At 47.7% G+C, this 19,245-nt stretch overlaps 1 protein-coding gene across 2 annotated transcripts in view; it reads left to right on the top strand.

Moving 5' to 3' along the window:
* The window catches only part of trappc9 (trafficking protein particle complex subunit 9), a 121,303-nt gene extending 105,171 nt beyond the window's left edge, over window positions 1-16,132 (top strand). For both annotated transcript variants that reach the window (XM_084696039.1, XM_084696038.1), the window contains 2 exons: window positions 14,149-14,372; window positions 15,414-16,132. In XM_084696039.1, the coding sequence (XP_084552165.1) occupies window positions 14,149-14,372; window positions 15,414-15,593 (404 nt within the window). In that variant the 3' untranslated portion in view covers window positions 15,594-16,132. The remainder of the gene's footprint in view (window positions 1-14,148; window positions 14,373-15,413) is intronic.
* The last annotated feature ends 3,113 nt before the right edge of the window (window positions 16,133-19,245 follow it).

The raw sequence follows: 19,245 nt of genomic DNA, 5'->3' as shown, positions 1-19,245 counted from the left end.
GCCATGTGTGAGTCCTTCCAGCAGCAGTTTTGGGGCTCACAGCACATGGGATGTTTTTTCTCAAACACGAAGAGGCACGCGCTGTTCTCCCTAGGGAAGGCTCGCCGTCAACCTGTCTGCTCTGTGATGCTGTACCATGACTACGTTTTTTCAAACCAGAGCCGTCGTCCGTCCCCCCCCCCCTCCTCCCCGTTGGTGGGTTTTATGAACGAAAACATTGGTTTGGGTTCAAGAGTGGCCCCTGTGCAGCCCGTTACGACCCACTCAAAGCACGGGGAATAAAAAGCCACTCGGCGTTTGAACAGGGCCGTAAAACGCCCCCCTTTAGCGTCCTGTCTGCCCCTTGATTTACAGCTGCTTTGTGTGTTAAAAGCGTCTAACCCTCCAGCTGTTTAGTATTCTGTCGATAGCTCATTACCCCCACCATAAGGATCCAATGGGTTCACAGCGTCCAACGGTGTTTGCTAGTTCTCTAATGACGCCATTAAATGCATTGAAACTGTGTCTTCTTCAAACATGACCATGCTATTTAATTGGTCTGTAATGCTATTGAACACTTTAAGCAGTGTGTTTTCATGGAGCTACAGGTGTTCCATCTGCATCGCCCCCAGACCGTCTCTCTCAACCCACAGCAGCTAAGAGCTCCGAATGTCCTTATTTGAGTTTGTGTTAACTCGTGTGTGTGCAGATAATGGCCTATCTGTACACACAGATTGCAAGCTACTGTAGTGACGCTTTGCCCACAACTTGCTTCTCCAAACCAGGGCCTGTTCAGTCAGGTCTATATTGGTGACCTTGTTCTCTGAGTTGACTTTTTGAAAACCATTCAGAAGACGGGGCCACCCGCGTGACCATGGCGACTGTAACAAGCTGTGTCGCATTCTAACGCACAGATAATAAAGGCCGTGCACGTGTCACAAGACTGATTGGAGAGAGTTGATTGGCCCTTCGGGTTGGGTTAATGACAGAACACTGATTAGACAAGCTGGGTTAATGAGACACAGAGACTGAGGTGGTGACAGTGGGGGGGAAACAATAGTGATCTTTCTAGAAAACTATAGAGAATCAACATATACCAGATGGCTTGTTTAGTGGCTGTGATAGGGGAGAGATGGGGGGAATGATGGGGGAGGTGGGATTAGGGTTGGCAAAGACAGAGAAAGACTGTCTCCACAGGAATACCGGAGGTGAGTTAATGAAAGAATAAAGTAGGAGGACACCTGGGGGGGGGGGGGGGCTGGACAGAGATCAGGAGGAAGTGTGTATGGGTCCCTGCTCCCGGAAGGTGATTGATGGGCGACAGAGGTTCCTGGGTGCTTTGAAGTTCTCTGTGATTGAATTCGAGAGACCCGAAACATGGACTGTGCAGCCTCATTTACTTTAACCTTCACAGAGCTGTTTTAGACTCCACCTCATCTCTCTGTTCTGTTCCCCCTAATCGGATAGGCATGCATCACTTAGTGAAGCCGCTTTGATTTCAGCCTGCCGGCGTGGGCCAGGCACGCCAGTCCACGTAGCTGCCGACCATGCCCACCACGGCCACAGTTGCTGTATCTCTGTCAAAGAACAAAACAGATTCTTATAATCGAGACCATTACTTCACTTATGCCAGCATCAATAATGAGTGGCCCTAATGCAAGCTCTAATTGAATCGTTCAGGGCCAAAGCTATTTCTGATATCTGATTGCAGCATATATTCAGCCGTTTGTGTGTGTGTGTGTGTGTGTGTGTGTGTGTCCCCGGCCGGGACAATAAGACACTCATCAGGTTTGTTTGTGCGCTCCCTGGTGCCCTCCCGTTTGAAATGAATGGTAATCATCTCAAATGTGCTTGGAAAGGTTGTAATTAAACTGTGTAAAAATATAATGCTGCAATCATTACAAGTTCTACTGTGAGTCACGCTTTATTGCCCAAGGATCAGAACAAAGGCGATTGCATTAGCTGATTTCTTAGTTTTACCTTTGGGCCAGACAGATGCGACACACACACAGACACACACACACAATGACCACATTGAGCTCACCATGAATAATAAATCATACCTTTGTAATACAATCCGTGGATGCAGTCCCTGATCTTGTCAAACTTGCTGAACTTCATTAATTCCTTCTTTTACAAGGTGTGCCATCCCCCAAAGGAAGCTAGCAGCCTTTTGGGGAGAGTAATGACTTTTGTTTACGACGTATGAAATCCAATCTCTCGGCAGAACTGAGAAGACACTGGAGTGTGCTTGTTTGAGATCCGAGCGGAGAATCAGAGCAAGCCTTTAACGAGAGGAATTCTCCCCTCCTCCCTGGCACCCCCCAAACATATCATTCTAGTCCTGCTGAGGTGACTACAGTGGACATTGATTATTTTCTGTCTTTCAAGTTCACTTGCTGTGCCAGTTGGGTCTCAGGTAGGCAAACTAATCTTGTGGATTGTAAAGTTTTACCTCAACCTTTTAGTGACCCCTTGTTATATTTCCATTTGAGCTTTACAGGAACTGTTCACAGGAACAGCCTAGTCTTTCACTTCACTTGACGTTCTGTCCAAAGTAAAACACTTTCATGCACTTTCATTGGAACCCTTTAAAGTAAAACTCTCATTTGCTCTGACTAATTGGAACTAAAGCCCTCAGGCAAATAGTATCGATCACACCTTTACGTCTCAAGTGAATGTGAATCTACTTTCCTGGATTATTTGTCTGCCAAGAACAGCATGCATAATTGTTGGGAGTCCATTTGACTTTCTTTCTATCTGCAGTGGCTACATACGTTCTGCCTCGCTTGGTTGCCATGGTCGCCTTCTTGTCATATTCCTTTACTACTAGAATGCAGCGCAAGAGAGAATATAATACAGTCTTAGTGGTCTTTTAAGTACTCCTAAAGACCTTTAAATAGTCAGAGAAAAGGCACAAAAACAGTCACAACCAGTTCCCCAATATGGCTCTCAGTTGTGTGTGTGTGTTGCAGGATGCAGCGCCCATACGTGAACATAATACATTACAGTCACCGTAGCTGTTTCATTCGGGTTCTTGGGAAATCCTCTGGCAGTTGTTGTCACAGTTGCGTCACCATGAACACTCGTCATCAGTTTCAACCTCCCACACGGAGGCAAGCACGATAGCAGAGGGGGCGGGGGCGGAAGGAGAGGGAGAGCTTTATCCTCCACCGTTCCAGAGGCTCACCAGACGTCCAGGGTAAACACATCGGTGTCTTATGGAGCCGGGAGTCAGAGCTCGGTTTTGGCCCTGGCCGTGAGTGAGTGGATGGCCTTGGGAGACTGGCAGGGAGTCCTGCCAGGTAGAGAGGCCGTGCCCCCTCTCCTGTACTGGAGATTAGATTGCACTCGTTGGCCAACAGCGGAGAGAGCCCACCCGCCCAGTGCAGCACCACAGCTGACCTCAGGGACTGCGCTCCAGTCTGACCCTCCTCACCCCAGCTGACCTCAGTGACTGCACTCCAGTCTGACCCTCCAGACCCCAGCTGACATCAATGACTGCGCTCCAGTCTGAACCTCCAAACACCTGAGCAGCAGCCACTGGGCTCTCCAGTTTCCACTCGGCCGATCCTCCAGTGAAAAGCAGGTGCTGTGTCGCTATAGACCCTGTCTACGGCAGCCTGAATCAGGGTTCTCTTTCCCATCAATATCAGCATCCCACAGATAATGAGGTCAGGTCAGTGGTCTAACAGTTGGTTGAGTGTTATCCATGCGAGGTCAGACGCAGGACTATTGGAGTTGTTTAGGAGTGCCATTTCATTAAGGAGAGTTGGTGGACATGGTTAGATCTGTTGGGTTTGGGTCATCCTAGAAGGTTGGTGAAGGGGGGGAGCAACTCAAAGAACGGCCTCACAGGGGAGTCCAGCCAATGAGCTCTAATGTGCTGGGGACGAGTCAAAACAATAAATGGAGTCACCCCCCCCCCCCCCTCCACTGCCCCACAAATCCTGCCTCTTCAAACAAACCCCCCCTCACCTTGGTGTTTATCTAGTAGTTCACCGAGAAATTTAGATTTCTGTCTATTGTCCACACAGCTGTTGTGTTTTCCATTCCATGACATTATGTCATAGGAAAAAGAGGTGGATCCCATTGCACAATGCCTCTCCAGCTCAATTAAGTGCCATACTGTCCCGGTCGGCAAATATTTGATGGTGATAGAGCCTTTATGTCTTTTCCAAAGCGTTCAACAAAGCGACCGTGTGCCCGTGGACATCAGGCCTGTTTTACGTTCAGTGCTGCGTATGCTTGTTCCTCTGTTGTCGCTCTTAAGTGCGTCTGGACAGGTTCTGCCATTGTTTGCCCAGTGGCTTTATCTCATGGAAGTCGTCCATTTAGTTTTGTTTGAAGCATCTCGACTCGTAGTTACCAAAACACCACTCACATACACACACATATACACACACACACAGTCCACACATACAGTCCACAGAGGCCTGGAAGGAACCTTTTGGATTACATCAGATGGCACTCCTACTCATTTGTGCAATCATGCAGTTTAATGAGTTTTCTCATTAAATAATCAGGCATGTTGCATATTTTCAATATTTATCAAGCCAAACTGTATGACGCCTCAGGAATATTAGATATACTTTCAGTAAGATGCACTTACAGTTCTACATGAGAAAGGTACCATCCAATTGATGCTAATGACTAATCTCCTCGTTATTTAGTGAAGACTGCAGATTAATGCCGATGTGGTCTCGCGGAGATGTCATTAGCGAAACATCTCAGATCCACGTTCCTTTGAAGAATTTAATGGACAGGGACGTTGGAGGAATGGCATTCTTATCCTATTAAAGTCCTTAATCATTTTGATCGAGAATATTTCTGTTTCAACCAGGATGAAAGATCAAGTGTCCACATCAACCAATCCAACAATAGGGAAGTAGGCTTTGTGTCTACAGAACGATGGAGAACCTCTTGTGGCTAGAATAGAGTCCCCCCCACCTTAACTCCCTGGTCATTTCCATCTTTGTGGTTGCAGTGATTGGGGGGTTAACGGCTGGTTGCTTTGTGGCAGGAAGGACTCTGATCTCCTCGCCATCTCGGGTCAGCACACAGTCACAACATCACGTGGTCTCCGGGGTCACTGCCTGTTGGTTCTCTCCTCTCTCTCCCTCCCTCCCTCCATCGAGCATTTTGAGTGACTTAAACGTTATGTCGTGTTTTTTTCTGGCAATTATTGTCTGTTTATTTTATTGTATTTTGTCTGATAGAGCTGCAGTAAAGGGGGGCGAAGGTCGACGGTAAAAATTACAATCCCGCTCCTTCTCAGCTCTTTAAATGCCTCTCGTTTTGAGAATTGAGAGAGTCCCTTAGGGCGAGGTGTTCGGCAACTTTTTTTGTGGTGGACCTTAATTATGTCTCCACTCTCTAGGCAATAAATCCCCAATCACACGTCATGCTTTCACAATCACTGATGAACTGGGGGCAAGTAGCAGTTAATTGTATGGAGAGAAAAGGGGAAATAATGCCATAATTAGACTTTCAATGCTGTTTGGCTCCTGACAAAATGTGTTTCTGTTCCAGAAGAATAGAAGACGAGGGTTCGGGGAGAGAGCGCCTCCCAAGCCCACCACAGTAATCCCCCTGGTTCAGAAGGGGCTCAGACTTAGGTGGCGTGTAATTCTGTCCCTGTCCTACAGAGAGAGACAGCAAGAGAGTGAAAGAGAGATAGAGGGAAAAGAGAGAGAATGAGGAAGATTTTTTTTCTTCTTCTTAACTGCCTTTTCCTATTGTCTGAAATGATGAGACCAATGTTCTCGTGTTTCTTGTAAAAAGCTTACTTCAGTCCTCACACTATGTTGACTGTCCACCGCTGTAGTGCTGATGCATGCAGTACAATACTGAGGTGCATACAGAATTCTCAGAGCTTGGAGATGTCGAGTTAGAAGGGTGGACAATGGCTGCTGTACCATATTACGAGGCTTTCACACAAGATCAATAATTAGCTTTGCTTGACTTTTTGACCGTAATGAGACCAGGCCTTGCACAGGCGACAGGTCTCTTAGAGATCCTATCTCCAAGACGACAGCGATTAGATCGAAGGATCTTCCTTTTGAAATGACAAAAACAGCATTGTTTTGACTCGGGAACTAAGCTGTAGCATGAAAACGTATCGGCAACACATCGAGTGCCTTCATTTTGACCAGCCCCCGCCTGCCTCTCTAACATCATATCCTTCTAACCAGGTGGCATACATGTTCATTTGTCCCAATCTACTGTACATCACCACTACCAACATGCTTAATACACAACCGTGTAGACTGGCGGATCGGAGAAGCAGCACCCAGTCATTCAGAGTTGGTCGTGTCATCAGGTATGCGAGTGTGTCACTCGTCAAATGTTCTTTCCCTCTTATATTTCGGAATTATTAATAGCAAGAGCCCCTTTTCTGTTTTCACATTAATTCTGCCATGCATACTGGCCTAGACCCGAGCTTGCTAACAGCCCCTATTGGATAGAGCTGGAATGGACTTTCAAGAGGGGAGAGTCCTCTAATGGTCCGTGTGACCAAAGATGATGTGATTAACCCTGAGCATTCAGCCTGTCTGTCACCAAGCCGTTTTACATATTAACATGATTTTTTTCTCCAAAAAGATCTATATCCAAATGTAGATCCTGGTTCAGATAAAGAGAGCGATCTTGGTTGTGGGGGTTCAGTGGGATCTGTCCACACTCTGTGAAGTTGTCTGATGAGAGCAAACAAGACCGTAACTTGCCTAGCCGACAGGATATGAGCTCAGATGCCTCCAGTGCAAATGCTTTAAAAAACCCACACAGTCAGCAGGTCAATAGCGCCTAAACAAACATGATGATGATGATGAGGGAGAATGAATATTTTTTTACTCTGAGAGAGAGGCTCGTACAGTAGAAGTGATGGCATCCGCAGGGACATATCTGCACACTTCACCACAAACGTTATGATGATGGATTCACACAGGCCTGTGGATACAGTACTGAGGAAATTAATGACCGCATTAAATGTGTTGTCGGTTTTCTGCAGGGACAGCTTATGTCCGGCTGTGGGACTGTATCAAGGGTCTCCGTGTGTGTGTGTGTGTGTGTGTGTGTGTGTGTGTGTGTGTGTGTGTGTGTGTGTGTGTGTGTGTGTGTGTGGGTGTGGGTGTGGGTGTGGGTGTGGGTGGGTGTGGGTGTGTGGTGGATCTGCTATAGAGATATTTTATCAGGTTGTTAATAACCTAAAACTATTCCTAAGCCTTTTTTCATGCATTTCCCCTCTAATCAGGTTTGGTTGACCATACATATGTGCAAAGTCCTGTCCTACTGGGTCCAAAACCGTCTGAATTACCACTGATTAGACATTGCCAGTTAAAATCAACAATCTGACAAAACACATAATGGGGGGAATGGACTGAATAAATTATAATGAAAAACAATGTCAACAATCAGCTTCAAGAATTGTATTTTTTTCTCTGTAACGATTGACAGTAATTAGAAAGCTGTAATTATCTCTGTTTGGTGGGAACAGGGTTTTGAAAGGTAGTCATGCTTCAAAGCCTTTGAACTAATTAAACCCCCCCATATTTATTGTGAGGGTATTAAGGTCTGGCCTTCAGCCAGGAGACAAGCTGCCAGTCAACAGGAGAATCCAGTCCTCATTGACCTAAAATCTTTTGTTGTGCTTTTATAAACACGTTTGTCCCTAGTCTTTGCTGCCCTGGCTTCTCATCTCACATGATACTGGTGTTGCACGGTATAGTTAGTAAAGCGGTTTCATGGTTGCCTGTAGATAGATCACATTGACTGAGCTTAACTGACAACCATCCAGCAATGCAGCCTCCGTTTACGATGTTAGTTTTCTCTGTCTTTCCCTGTATCTACGGACTGACCAAGGGGTTGTGAAGCTTCAAGTACTTGGCACATATACCTGTCTAGACTAGCCTCCCTGGTCTCCAACAGATGCAGCCACAATGCAAGGACAGCCGAGTTTTCTTGAAAGGTTGCATTCATTCCTTTCACCGGCTATGTTTGTGTAATGTTCCAGCTTCAGTATTATGGACTGAAAGAGATGTTGGATCAGCGCCATCTCACGAGCCCCTCTGCGCTGCACTCCAGCTGCTGTGAAAGACAAACTCCGAGCAGAACCCCAGAGCTCGAGGGAGGAAGCACTAACGGGGCTACTCAGCTTCGACCTTTGGACCCGTTGGCCCAGCACCATGCACGATATACTCTCTCCTGTTCTATTGTCAAAGAAAGACTGGCAGTGACAGAAAGGAAGAACAAGAACAAAAACGGTCTGTTTTTATTTACAGAAACTACAGTGTCCCCCCCCCCACACACACACACACACAAACTCACACTCATTCTGCCTCCCTTCCTCCTCCCACCCCCATCCTCCCCTCACACCTCCTCTCCTCGTCGGCGGGGGATGAAAGCAGTGTTTGGGGTTGAGCCCCGCCCCGCTGTGGCCTGGGAGAGGGGGGGAGGAGCCTCCTCTCCCTCGTGATGGTCTGCAGGGCGGCTGAGTGGGAGGCGGGATGATGTCAGTAGGAGCCCCGTGCAGCCTGGGGTGGAGGGCCCCTGCCAGCCCAGCTGATGAACTACAGAGAGGGAAGCGGAGACGCTCCTACATCCACCTCCACAGCCTCACTCAGCCAAAACTCACTCTGGGATTAACAGTGTGCAATAAACGGACAACTTTATGGGAGATAACCCATCCTCGCTCCGCTAACAGGGACATCAAATTCGAAAGTCCAATTTTTGTGTTATAACCGGAAGGGCAGTTGGACCACAATTACAAAGGTCCTTGCCATGGATGCGGCATGGTTGAGAGTTTTAAATCTGCCAGTTTGAGTCATTAATATCCAAACTGGACTTCCATATCGAGCATAGTGCATATACTACTATGTTGAGGCCAACACCGTTGCTCTATAATATATCTTTAGAAGCTAGTGTAGAGTGTGTGTAGGTGTAAAAACTCAAATCAGCAGGCTTTATAAAAAGAATGGAAGGAGACCCATGTGGACGTTTTCCTTGCTGGAACAGATGGACGCGTTAAAAGCCAATTGTTCATGGAAGTGAACGACAACAGAAATAAAGTGAGTGGTTGTTATAGTGATCATTATTAACGAGGGGAGGGGGGGGGGGGGGGCAGATGGCGCAGGATGGGTATCAGAGGCTGCCGGGGTATTTTTAGCAGCACCGCGGCACACTGGAACCTTTTCAGAGCACATGCTCAGGGTCCATCAGCGTGCATCCATCAAGAGCCCTCCTGTCTTTAAGTGGCCTTGGGGCGGCGTGTGCTGTGAGACCCCTGTCACCTACCCCCACACGCATCTCCCTGTTAACAGTCATCACACCAGCCTTCTCCTCAGGAGCGCCTCGCGTCGTCCCCACCCCCCACCCCACCCTGGCCCTGAGGGCAGAGTGACCCGGGCCACTTACTGTAGGGACGTACAGCTGAGCTGTCCGGGACACCCAAAGTGCAGGGAGGCATAGAGCTGGCCTGCCATATGGATACCTGCCATGGCTGCAGTGTTGCAGCCTGTCATGTCAAAACTGGATGTTTGTGCTGATTTCTTAGTTTTTCTGCTTCCTGTAAAATATTCATCTTTGAATCATGTTGAGCTGAATCGACTTGAATATGTGAATATGTGAACCCAAGAGGACAGGCACATCTCGTAACACAAGCAGTCATCCATCGAGACCTTATCTTCCCTCCACTGGCTGAGATAACATGAGTGCCATAGATTGTTTTATCTCCCACTGGCTAGTTTGATCCTCTCTCTCTCTCTCTCTCTCTCTCTCTCTCTCTCTCTCTCTCTCTCTCTCTCTCTCTCTCTCTCTCTCTCTCTCTCTCCCTCTCCCTCTCCCTCTCCCTCTCTCTCTCTCTCTCTCTCTCTCTCTCTCTCTCTCTCTCTCTCTCTCTCTCTCCCCCCCCCTTCCCCCCCCTCTCTCTCTCTCTCTCTCTCTCTCTCTCTCTCTCTCTCTCTCTCTCTCCCCCTTTCCCTCTCTTTCTCTCTCTCTCTCTCTCTCTCTCTCTCTCTCTCTCTCTCTCTCTCTCTCTCTCTCTCTCTCTCTCTCTCCTCCCCCCTCCCTCCCTGCTCCGCTCTGACAGAGGCAGGCTGTAGCCGGTGGCCGAGCCTGGTTGCTGTGGTGACGGCGCAGGGCCCGGCCCCTCCCCTCGGCAGAGCGTGTCTCCTCCAGCTGCTGTGTGCACACATTAGAGCGGGCCCTCACGAGGGCTGCGGCAGCCGCGGCAACGCCGCCTCAACGTGTTACGCAACGTGCCACGGTACACATTCGACAAGTGTGGGCGAGGAGGACTCTGAAAGACTGTGCCGATGGCACGCCACCAAGCCAATAGGCGTGCGGCACGTGTGCTAACGGGTCCTTCGTCCATCTGTTACTATTACTATGTTGGGTGTTTGTGTGGCGTTCCGCGTGTGCCCCTCAAGATGCAGAGGGATAATGGGTAGCCATTGGAAAGTAGTCGTGTGTAACAAGTGGCAGCCCTGTGACCTGTTGATCAGATGGTAAAGCAACCAGCCACTTGTTGCTGCAGCAAACGGAGCAGCTGTTCAAGCGGTTTGTCGCAGTCATAATTCTGTTTCTCTTCCTCTCTCTTTCCCTCCCTCCCTCCCTCCCTCCCTCACTCGCTCCCTCGCTCTACAGCAATTCCCTTACTAGCTAGTTTGCTGACATTTATCCATGCACTGAATGTACTTGTTGGCCTGTTTTATGAGTTCAATTTCTCTTTCTTTGTTTCCTTCTTTCTCTCCCTTCCTTCCTTCCTTCCTTCCTTCCTTCCTCCTCCTTCTCTCTCTCTCTCTCTCTCTCTCTCTCTCTCAGTATCTCTCTGTCTTGGTATCTCTCTCTCTCTGTCTCTGTCTTTCTCTCTTAGTATCTCTCACTCATAAACGTGGGTTCTGCTGGCACATGAAAACCCAGGTGCTGTTTAGTACAGACCATTACTTCTTCCCTGTTGGGTCCTCGTTAACCCAGTAGACCCAAGGGTAGGCATATTTACAAAGCATCTTTCTCTCCTGGGGCCTCTGCATTCAATCACACACCTGCCTCAGGGGGCGGGGCCTGGCCAGGTGAGGAAGGCCTTGGGTGTTTAAACACTTTTAGGTTTGGTTCTTGAGGTGGCAGAATGCTGCATATGCTATTAGTGGGCAGCTATTCATCATGTCCTTGTAAAACCTGTCTCAGGAGGAGCAAGAGAAATGCTTGCTAAAGGCCTTGGGAGATTCTGGCCAATCAGAAGGCCGGCTTTGGCCGCCTTGGGCTTGTTTACTGGGTTATAAGGGGCACAAATCAGAGACCATTATTTATTTAGAGGTGATGACATGTTTACCGTGGTGTTGGTGGAGAGAGTGTCTGTGCACCTCTGTGTTCCAGGGAATGTGTACTCTGCACATGATTGGACACTTCTAAAGTGTCGTTTCTAAACCTATTTCACTTTTGTGTGTTTGTTTGGTGAAGCAATAAATGGGAAGCATGCAGATGTTCTACAGATAGGAAGGAAAGAAAGGATGGAATCTCATGCAAATACTGAACACGTTCACCTAGTGTCATTTACATAACAATAAAGCGCCGAGATCTGTTTCAAAAGGTAATGTTGCTTCCTCAGAACCCAGTGCACCCGGCCCACTGCCTTCACTTTGCCGCCAGTGTGGGTTCTTGTGTGTGCGTGTGTGTGTGTGTGTGTGTTCTCTTGTTAATCAGCTGTTTAGTACCAGAGAGGAGAAGACACACAGGGATGTGATGTGGTGGCATGAGTCTGTGGGTGATCTCTTCAGCTCATCGCACACTCACACACACACACACTCACACACTCACACACACACACATATTCCTTTGTGTTCTCTTCTAGTGTGGTGGAATGGCTCTCTCTTGTTTCGAACCGATGTACCTATAACCACATCTCCTAGCAACAAGCCTTTTGAGAAACTAAATATATCTACTGTACTTAAGTGTTTACATATGGTCCAGAACCGATGACTGTATAAAGGTTGCCGTGTATACGCTGCTTATGTGTATGTGAGAATATGTGAATGAAGACATTGTCTCCATGTCCCCTGAGGAATGATAGGTACACTTCAGGGAATGTAAACACGAGGCCCAGAAAAAAACGACTTGAAAAGAACTCACTGAACCAAATGTAAGATAATTGCATTTTGATTTCCCACCTTTTATTGCAATTGAAAATAATTGGGTTACTATTATGAGAGTGATGGACCCAAAGGAAAAACACAGAATAAATCAATTGACAGTGACAATTTGTGTCATGTTTGACTGATAATCATTTAACTATTTGGCTTTTTGGATTTTCCCTTCACTTACCCTTGCTGACACAATCAAGCATTATTCAGTCAGAACATTTCTCAAACAGACATTATTAAAATTATCCCCGTAGGTGAAGCTTAGTCGAGGACCTGTCTGTGTATTTTTAGCTACAGTGGCGAGGGAGGGAGGGGTAATAAGCAGGGTGCGAATTACGATGGGTTTTTTTTGGGGGGGGGGGTCTGACCCCCCCTAATTAAAACTTGGACCCCCCCCCCCCCAAAAAAAAAAGAGAGGGAGGGAGGGAGGGAGGGAGGGCAGACCCCGGAGTCAGCAGGGTCAGGTTTGTGGAGGCGGGGCAGAGCTGTAGCTGAATGTCACTCTGATGCAAGTCCCAGCCTGCCTGGCCTCCCGTCACCCTGAGTGACAGCAGTCATCAGGGGCCGACACCCACCCTGGCGCTCCCCGTGGAGACGGAGGCTGCTTCTCAGGCCACGTAGTCTGCCTGGCTCCACAGGCAGCCCCCCCCTCCCCCCACTGCTGACGTCCACAAAGTACACCCCGCTACGTTGTCCAGAACACACTGGACTGATGTGACGAGCCGTGGTTAGCACAGCCCCAGGCGTGGCACCACAGAGAGGATGTCAAGCCACTTTGCGTGCGTGTGTTCGCACTGTACCAGTATGTGTGTTTCTTTGTGTGTGTGTGTTTCTAGGGTTATTCGAAGAAAATGTTGCTCCAGGTTGATCTCAAGCCAGCCCTGTGGTCTCCATTCTCTTGTCGGCGACTCTCCTCTCCCTGGTCCGACAGGAAGCAGGAACAGCATGGAGCTCATTGGAATAGTCTGGTCTCCCTCCAGAAATGGACCAGCCGAGCTGGTTCTAAAGGTCTTGTGTTCCCCCACACCTCAGGTGGAGAGGGGCTCCTCCACCGCGGGGATGGCAAAGCTCGGCCGCACAAACCGGACTGCTCCGATGGGGCGCCAGAAGAGGAGGCAGGGCCCGTGGGCCACTAGTGTTTCCAACAACCCCATTTGTCCCCTTCCTGACAGAAATGAGTGATGCATGAGATTGATAAAGGCGCCTTGGAGAATTCACTCCAAACCCCCGGCTCCTGCGTGCCCCTAACACCCCCCCCCCCCCGTTTGTGTCAATAAATTTTGGAGGACGAACAAGCCTATTGATCCCTCACAAGAAACAATGTGATCGGCTTGTCGTGGGGCAGGTTGTGTTCGGCTGACTGCTAATGAGAGGAAGCTGGAGTTGGTGGCGTGTGTGTGGGAGGGAGGGAGGGAGGGAGGGAGGGAGGGAGGGAGGGAGTCCAGGTCTTGTTGTTCAGAGACACAATGGTGGACAATGCATCCATCTGGTTCCCTGATGAGTTTCCGGCCCTCTGGGACAGGTTGAGGATCTGTTCCCTCTGTGAGGACCTTTTGACCCTTTGAGAGTTGTGTAGTCACGTTAAAGACCATAAGGGTTTCAGCCTCCTGTACCAATGCCATCCTCTGCAAGCCTCATATGCTCCCTCCCCTCACATCCTAACGTTGCTCCTTCTCTCTTTCTGCCCTTTATCCCTCGCTCTCTCCTTACCTCTCTCCTCATCTCTCCTCCTTTCTCCTCCTCCTCTCTCCTTACCTCTCTCCTCCTCTCTCCTTACCTCTATCCTCCTCTCTCCTTACCTCTCTCCTTTCCTCTCTCCTCCTCTCTACTTACCTCTGTCCTCCTCTCTACTTACCTCTCTCCTTACCTCTCTCCTTACTCTCTCCTCCTCTCTCCTTATCGCTCTCCTTACCTTTCTCCTCCTCTCTCCTCCTCTCTCCTTACCTCTCTCCTTACCTCTCTCCTTACCTCTCTCCTTACCTCTCTCCTTACCTCTCTCCTTACCTCTCTCCTCCTCTCTCTCGCTGCCTGGCAGACGTGATGGTGAACGGGAAGCCGTGCGACTGCGATGTCGTCGCCAGCTGCGACGTGGGCAACGCCGTGCCCCTGGAAGTGAAACTGACCAATCGGAGCAGGAACGCGGTGGGCCCCTTCGCCCTCACCGTGGTGCCCTTCCAGGACTACCAGAATGGCGTCCAGAACTACGACCTCCAGGACGCGGTCACCTTCATCGGCTCCAACACGTTCTACATCGACACGGTCAGTTACTCTCGGCTTGGCTGTCCGAAGCGCTCGTTCACATTGTGGAACAACGCTTCGTCCGATGTTGCCACGGGGACGCAGTGAAAAAGAGTTTGACAGCAGTCTTATCTTGGGGTTGGATGCTAGGAAAGGGTTGTTGCTAGGTCTCACCACCTGAAGAGACAGGAGGTGTAGCCCGTTGTCTTGGATTGGGTTTCACTCAGCCAATCAGCTATCAGCAAAGACCAGGTACTTGGGCGGGCTGAACACCACTGGCTTGGCTGCTTTTAAGAGGTTGGGTGTTGATATGGGCCTTCGACCGTCCATGTTAGTTCTAAGAATATGAGGGGAATGAAAGGAAATGATACCAAGTCACTGTGCTTTAAACTAAACTGTGACTAAAGCTCGGTTATTAAACTTAAGCTCATTATCACAAGTGGCTATCCAACAGTGCCCAGACAGGGAGTGCCCTTGTCGCTGCTCACGCTTGACAGGCAGGGAAGATAGAGTAGCACACCTTGCACCCGGTAGACATCATGGTGTCTGACAAGCCTCTTTGGTTTCTCTCTGCTGTGGAAGGACACAAAAGGATCCGGAGTGTGTTGCCAGAAGTTACTGAACTGTCAGAATAACTGATGGCAGATAAGCACCCATTTGCCCTCCTTACATCCCCTTCTCCCTCCAGGGGAGCTTGTGTGAGAGGGTAAATCTGCGTTTATCTGCTCCACAGTCCAAGGACAATCCTCGGGTAACCAGTACGAGTCTAATGGCAAGGCTGTTCTACCGTGGCACATCCATAGTGCTATTTAGTCTTATCAGTGAACTAACACAAACTCTTCTCGTGATGTACTGCATCGCCTCCACAAGCTTTGGGTCTAAGAAAACAAACAAATCACAAATACCAATGAACAGTGAAGGACGATTCTCTTTGCTCAGACACAACCTGAAGACTCTTATGTGCTTTCTGTACTTTCAATAGTATATACTTATCCCGTACCTACAGTAGATGGACCGGTACTGTAGACTCTGTGAGTGATGGAGCCCGTCTCTCCCCCTCAGGTGAGACCCACTGAGAGCTCCGTCTGTGTGGGAGCTCTGCTGTTCCTCCACACCGGAGACTTCTACCTGAACATCAAGTTCCAGGACGACAGCGCCGGCCGTGAGCTGCCCCTGGCCTGGTTCGGCCTGCCCAGCGTCCACATCAAGGCCCAGGATGCTCCCATGGAGGCGGGAGCCTAGAGGGGCCTGGTGGGGCCTAGTGGGGCATGGTGGGGCCTAGTGGGGCATGGTGGGTGTCCAGAGTCCGGGTGACTGGAGGGACTGCGAGAGATGATGATGGTGATTGGATGGACTTGACACTATGCTAGCTAAGCCATTCGTCCATGCGATGTACATATGTGCTGTTACTGTACTCTGTGGAGGTCTGTGTGTGATGGACGTCCAGGAGGATGTTGAGGTGGAGTCAAAAGTGTTTCATGTCTTAAAGCCAATGTCGTTTTTTGGGGGGGGCTCTGAATGGCTTCATTTTGACAGGGCCTTATATTGTGAATTTAAAGAAGTCCTTTATTGTGACAATCTGTAAAACCACATATACTGACTCCCCATGGATATTATATTCTGCGAGGCACAATGGTTTCTTACCTGACACAAATAGTCTGCTCAAAATGTTTTCAATTTTTTCTTTTAAATAGCACAAGGCCATGGTCTTCTGTAGTCTCACTTGTGTAACATTTGAATCTCACACCATATGTCAATAAAAAGTCAAATGGATCTTATAACAGTAAGGATTTCTTTTTTTTATGATATCATTATTCCAATTTAGCAGGATTTCCAAGTCATGTTTGGGAACTTTCCTTTGAAATGTGCATGCTTGTGTTTTATGTAAGTGCTCTTTTTTTGGCAGTGTGTGTGCTTCCCTCCCACCTCTCTCAGTCTCTCTCTGGCTCTCTTATGGCACTCTCTCTCTCTCTCACACACACACACACACACACACACACTATCACGTAGTGTGAGATAAGCTTCAGTGCCGGCCTCCTGCTCTGGGCTCAGGTGTGTCTTAAGAGTACTAGAAGGTTCCATAAACTCCTGAATCCTACAGTGAAGCGTGTGTCCTGGGCAGGATGCAGGCGTTATTCCTCTGGCCAGGCAACCACAGGACGTGACGTGAAGAAGCTTCCACAAGCATCAACAACTGTCCATCCGTCAATATTAAAATGTTCAAATGTTTGTGAGTGTCATTGAATTGTTGGTAAAGAAAATGTGTAAAAAATAAATATGTGAAACATTGGGGGGAAAAGGGGGCATGTTACCAGATTTGACTGGCCTCATATTATGCTTAGAGATTTTAATAAGAGTAAGGATTAAGAAAAGAGCAAGTGTCCATATTTAATCCAGATTAGATGAGAAGATGTGGGTCCGATGAATGTTCCACAAACATCCATTTATGTCTTCGTTTTTGGGAACAATATCTTCAATTGAGAGTGAGGCCCAAGGCAAAGCTGTCTACGGAAATGAATGAAAAGCCATGATTTACAAGTGAGTGAAGCATGCACTTCTCTAATGCTGGTTGAAATGAAAGAATTCCTAAGTGAGTAGAGGGAGGATGGAAGAAAGGTACTGTGCCTTTAGACACGGGTGTTAGTGTTTTCATTAAGTTGGTTCACAATCTAACATGTCACTATCTAAAATAACAAAACTGAACGAATGCTTTTGAAAACTCGACCATCTCATACTATAGGTATTATGCACAGTCCCCACATAATAAATGTTTCACTCCTTAGTATAGCTTGGGGAGTAAAAGCCATTTCAGAGCATAATACATGTGGGAGTGTGCTTTGTGGCTGAACTCACTCCAGGGCCCCCCCTCCTTATCATAGCCAGACCAAAGCTCTGTTGGACAAACAGGAGATGTTGAGAGATAAGACGGGCTTTGCAGCGAAGAGGCACTGGGGCTGTCTAACAAACTCGGATGGGAGGAGTCCAAGTGGGAGACATCGTTGGCAGTGCTTTGAGGTTTTCCTTGGACAAGTGAGTCTGAATTGAGGCAGCCTCTCAGAGGAGGAACACCAAGGGTGGAGCCAATCACCTGCTCAACCCCGCCTTTGCCACACCCTAGCTTCAGCGCTATATCTCCACTCTCTTACAAGACGCCTCCCAACTCCGTGACACACTGCTGAAAGAACTTTGTCTCTGTCTCTTTCCATCTCTCAGTCTCTCTTGCACATGCTATTGCCACAGACAAACATATTTCATGTGTCAAGCCTGTTGAGCTTCTTGAAATCCCAAATAGTACCTAAGCTCTTGTATCTGTCGTTGCTATAGAACATTTCAAAGGAGCAGACATCAGTAAGATCCATTTGAAGCCTCTCAAAGCTCATTAGCACGTTGGGTGTAGAGGAGTTCACACCAGGTCGTATGATGTGAACTTTTGATGTGTTGAATATGTACAGTGCGTTTGCATGACATGCCGCTACGAATTCTGATCAGAAGGACACATGGCTGCTGATAGGGGGTATGTAAATTCAAATACACTTTGATGGAGAACCACAGAAAGAGAGGCGGACAAGGCTGTCCGAGAAGGGTCAGATTGCTGAGCGGTTAGGGAATCGGGCTACCAATCAGAAGGTTGCCGGTTCGATTCCCGGCCTTGAAAAATTACGTTGTGTCCTTGGGCAAGGCACTTCACCCTACTTGCCTCGGGGGAATATCCCTGTACTTACTGTAAGTCGCACTGGATAAGAGCGTCTGCTAAATGTCAATTTAATTATATCATCTTATAGGTGATATAGCTTATAGCTGATAACATGTTGCATGCATGTGACTGAATGCATGCTAGCTTGAAGGAGGTGCAGTGTACCAGAGAATCAAAAAGCAAAAGGACGGTTTATGTAGCTTTTTAATTTTGTCATTATCTCTGCTCCTTCTAATTGTCGAAAAATTCTCCCAGAGAACAAATTATATGCACAATGTCTCTTTTAATCCCTTCAGGAACACATATGTACCCTTCCCCCCTCACCCAATCTACCGTACAGCTTTAGAAATTCACAAAGAAACCATTTATTCAAATTTTCTTCACATAAAATGTCCCGCCTAAAATAATATTTTACAATAATAGCCTTGTCTTGATGTCGAACAAATTTATAGTAAATGATGCATGGCTATTTTACAGAGCACTATCACCAAACAAATGGAAGTGCTGTATTCCATTTGTTGGATGTTAATTATGCTGTTGATTCAGAAATGATCCTACAGGTGTGGGAAGGGAACAATGTAGGTGGAATGTGATGAAAAAAGTGTTTTGTCCGTCTCTTCATAAACTAAGTTCAGTTGAGTTCTGTATTTTAATAAGTATTCATCAATCTGCAGATTGGGAGAGAAAACCAGACCTCTGACAATAAATGACAACACAACACCAGGCTTAGGTCTCAATCAAGTCTCTCTCAGCTCTGAAGGCCGGAGGACCATCTTTTATAGGGCACAAGAATGTAAACATAGATAGTGACAGTCAGGCAGTAATGACATTAGAACAGTCTCAGAGAAAGAGATTCACAGCTCCCAACACATGACCACTCAGACTACAGAGTTCATAGTTGGAGCTCTCCTTGTTGTCATGACAAGGAACATTTAGCCAGTACTTTCTCCTGATCCCGAAATCTATTAACCCTGACACAGACACAATCTACTCTATTAATAGCAAGCTTACATGAGAACATACTAACTAGTATCCAATGACTAGCTCTTTTGATTAGTGAATAATGTAAGCAAACAGGAAATTGCATTTTCTTCCACAAATGTAGCTAAGGATAGCTTGGATCAACAGATCCCTGGGTCATACTGAATAAAATAATCTATTTCTCACTGTCTCTACCTCCCTCACTCTCCCCCTCCCTCC

Source organism: Hypomesus nipponensis, chromosome 4 (assembly GCF_054491055.1).
Source record: "Hypomesus nipponensis isolate SF chromosome 4, ASM5449105v1, whole genome shotgun sequence".
NCBI classification, from domain to species: Eukaryota; Metazoa; Chordata; class Actinopteri; order Osmeriformes; family Osmeridae; genus Hypomesus; species Hypomesus nipponensis.
This window is presented reverse-complemented; position numbering and strand designations above follow the sequence as displayed.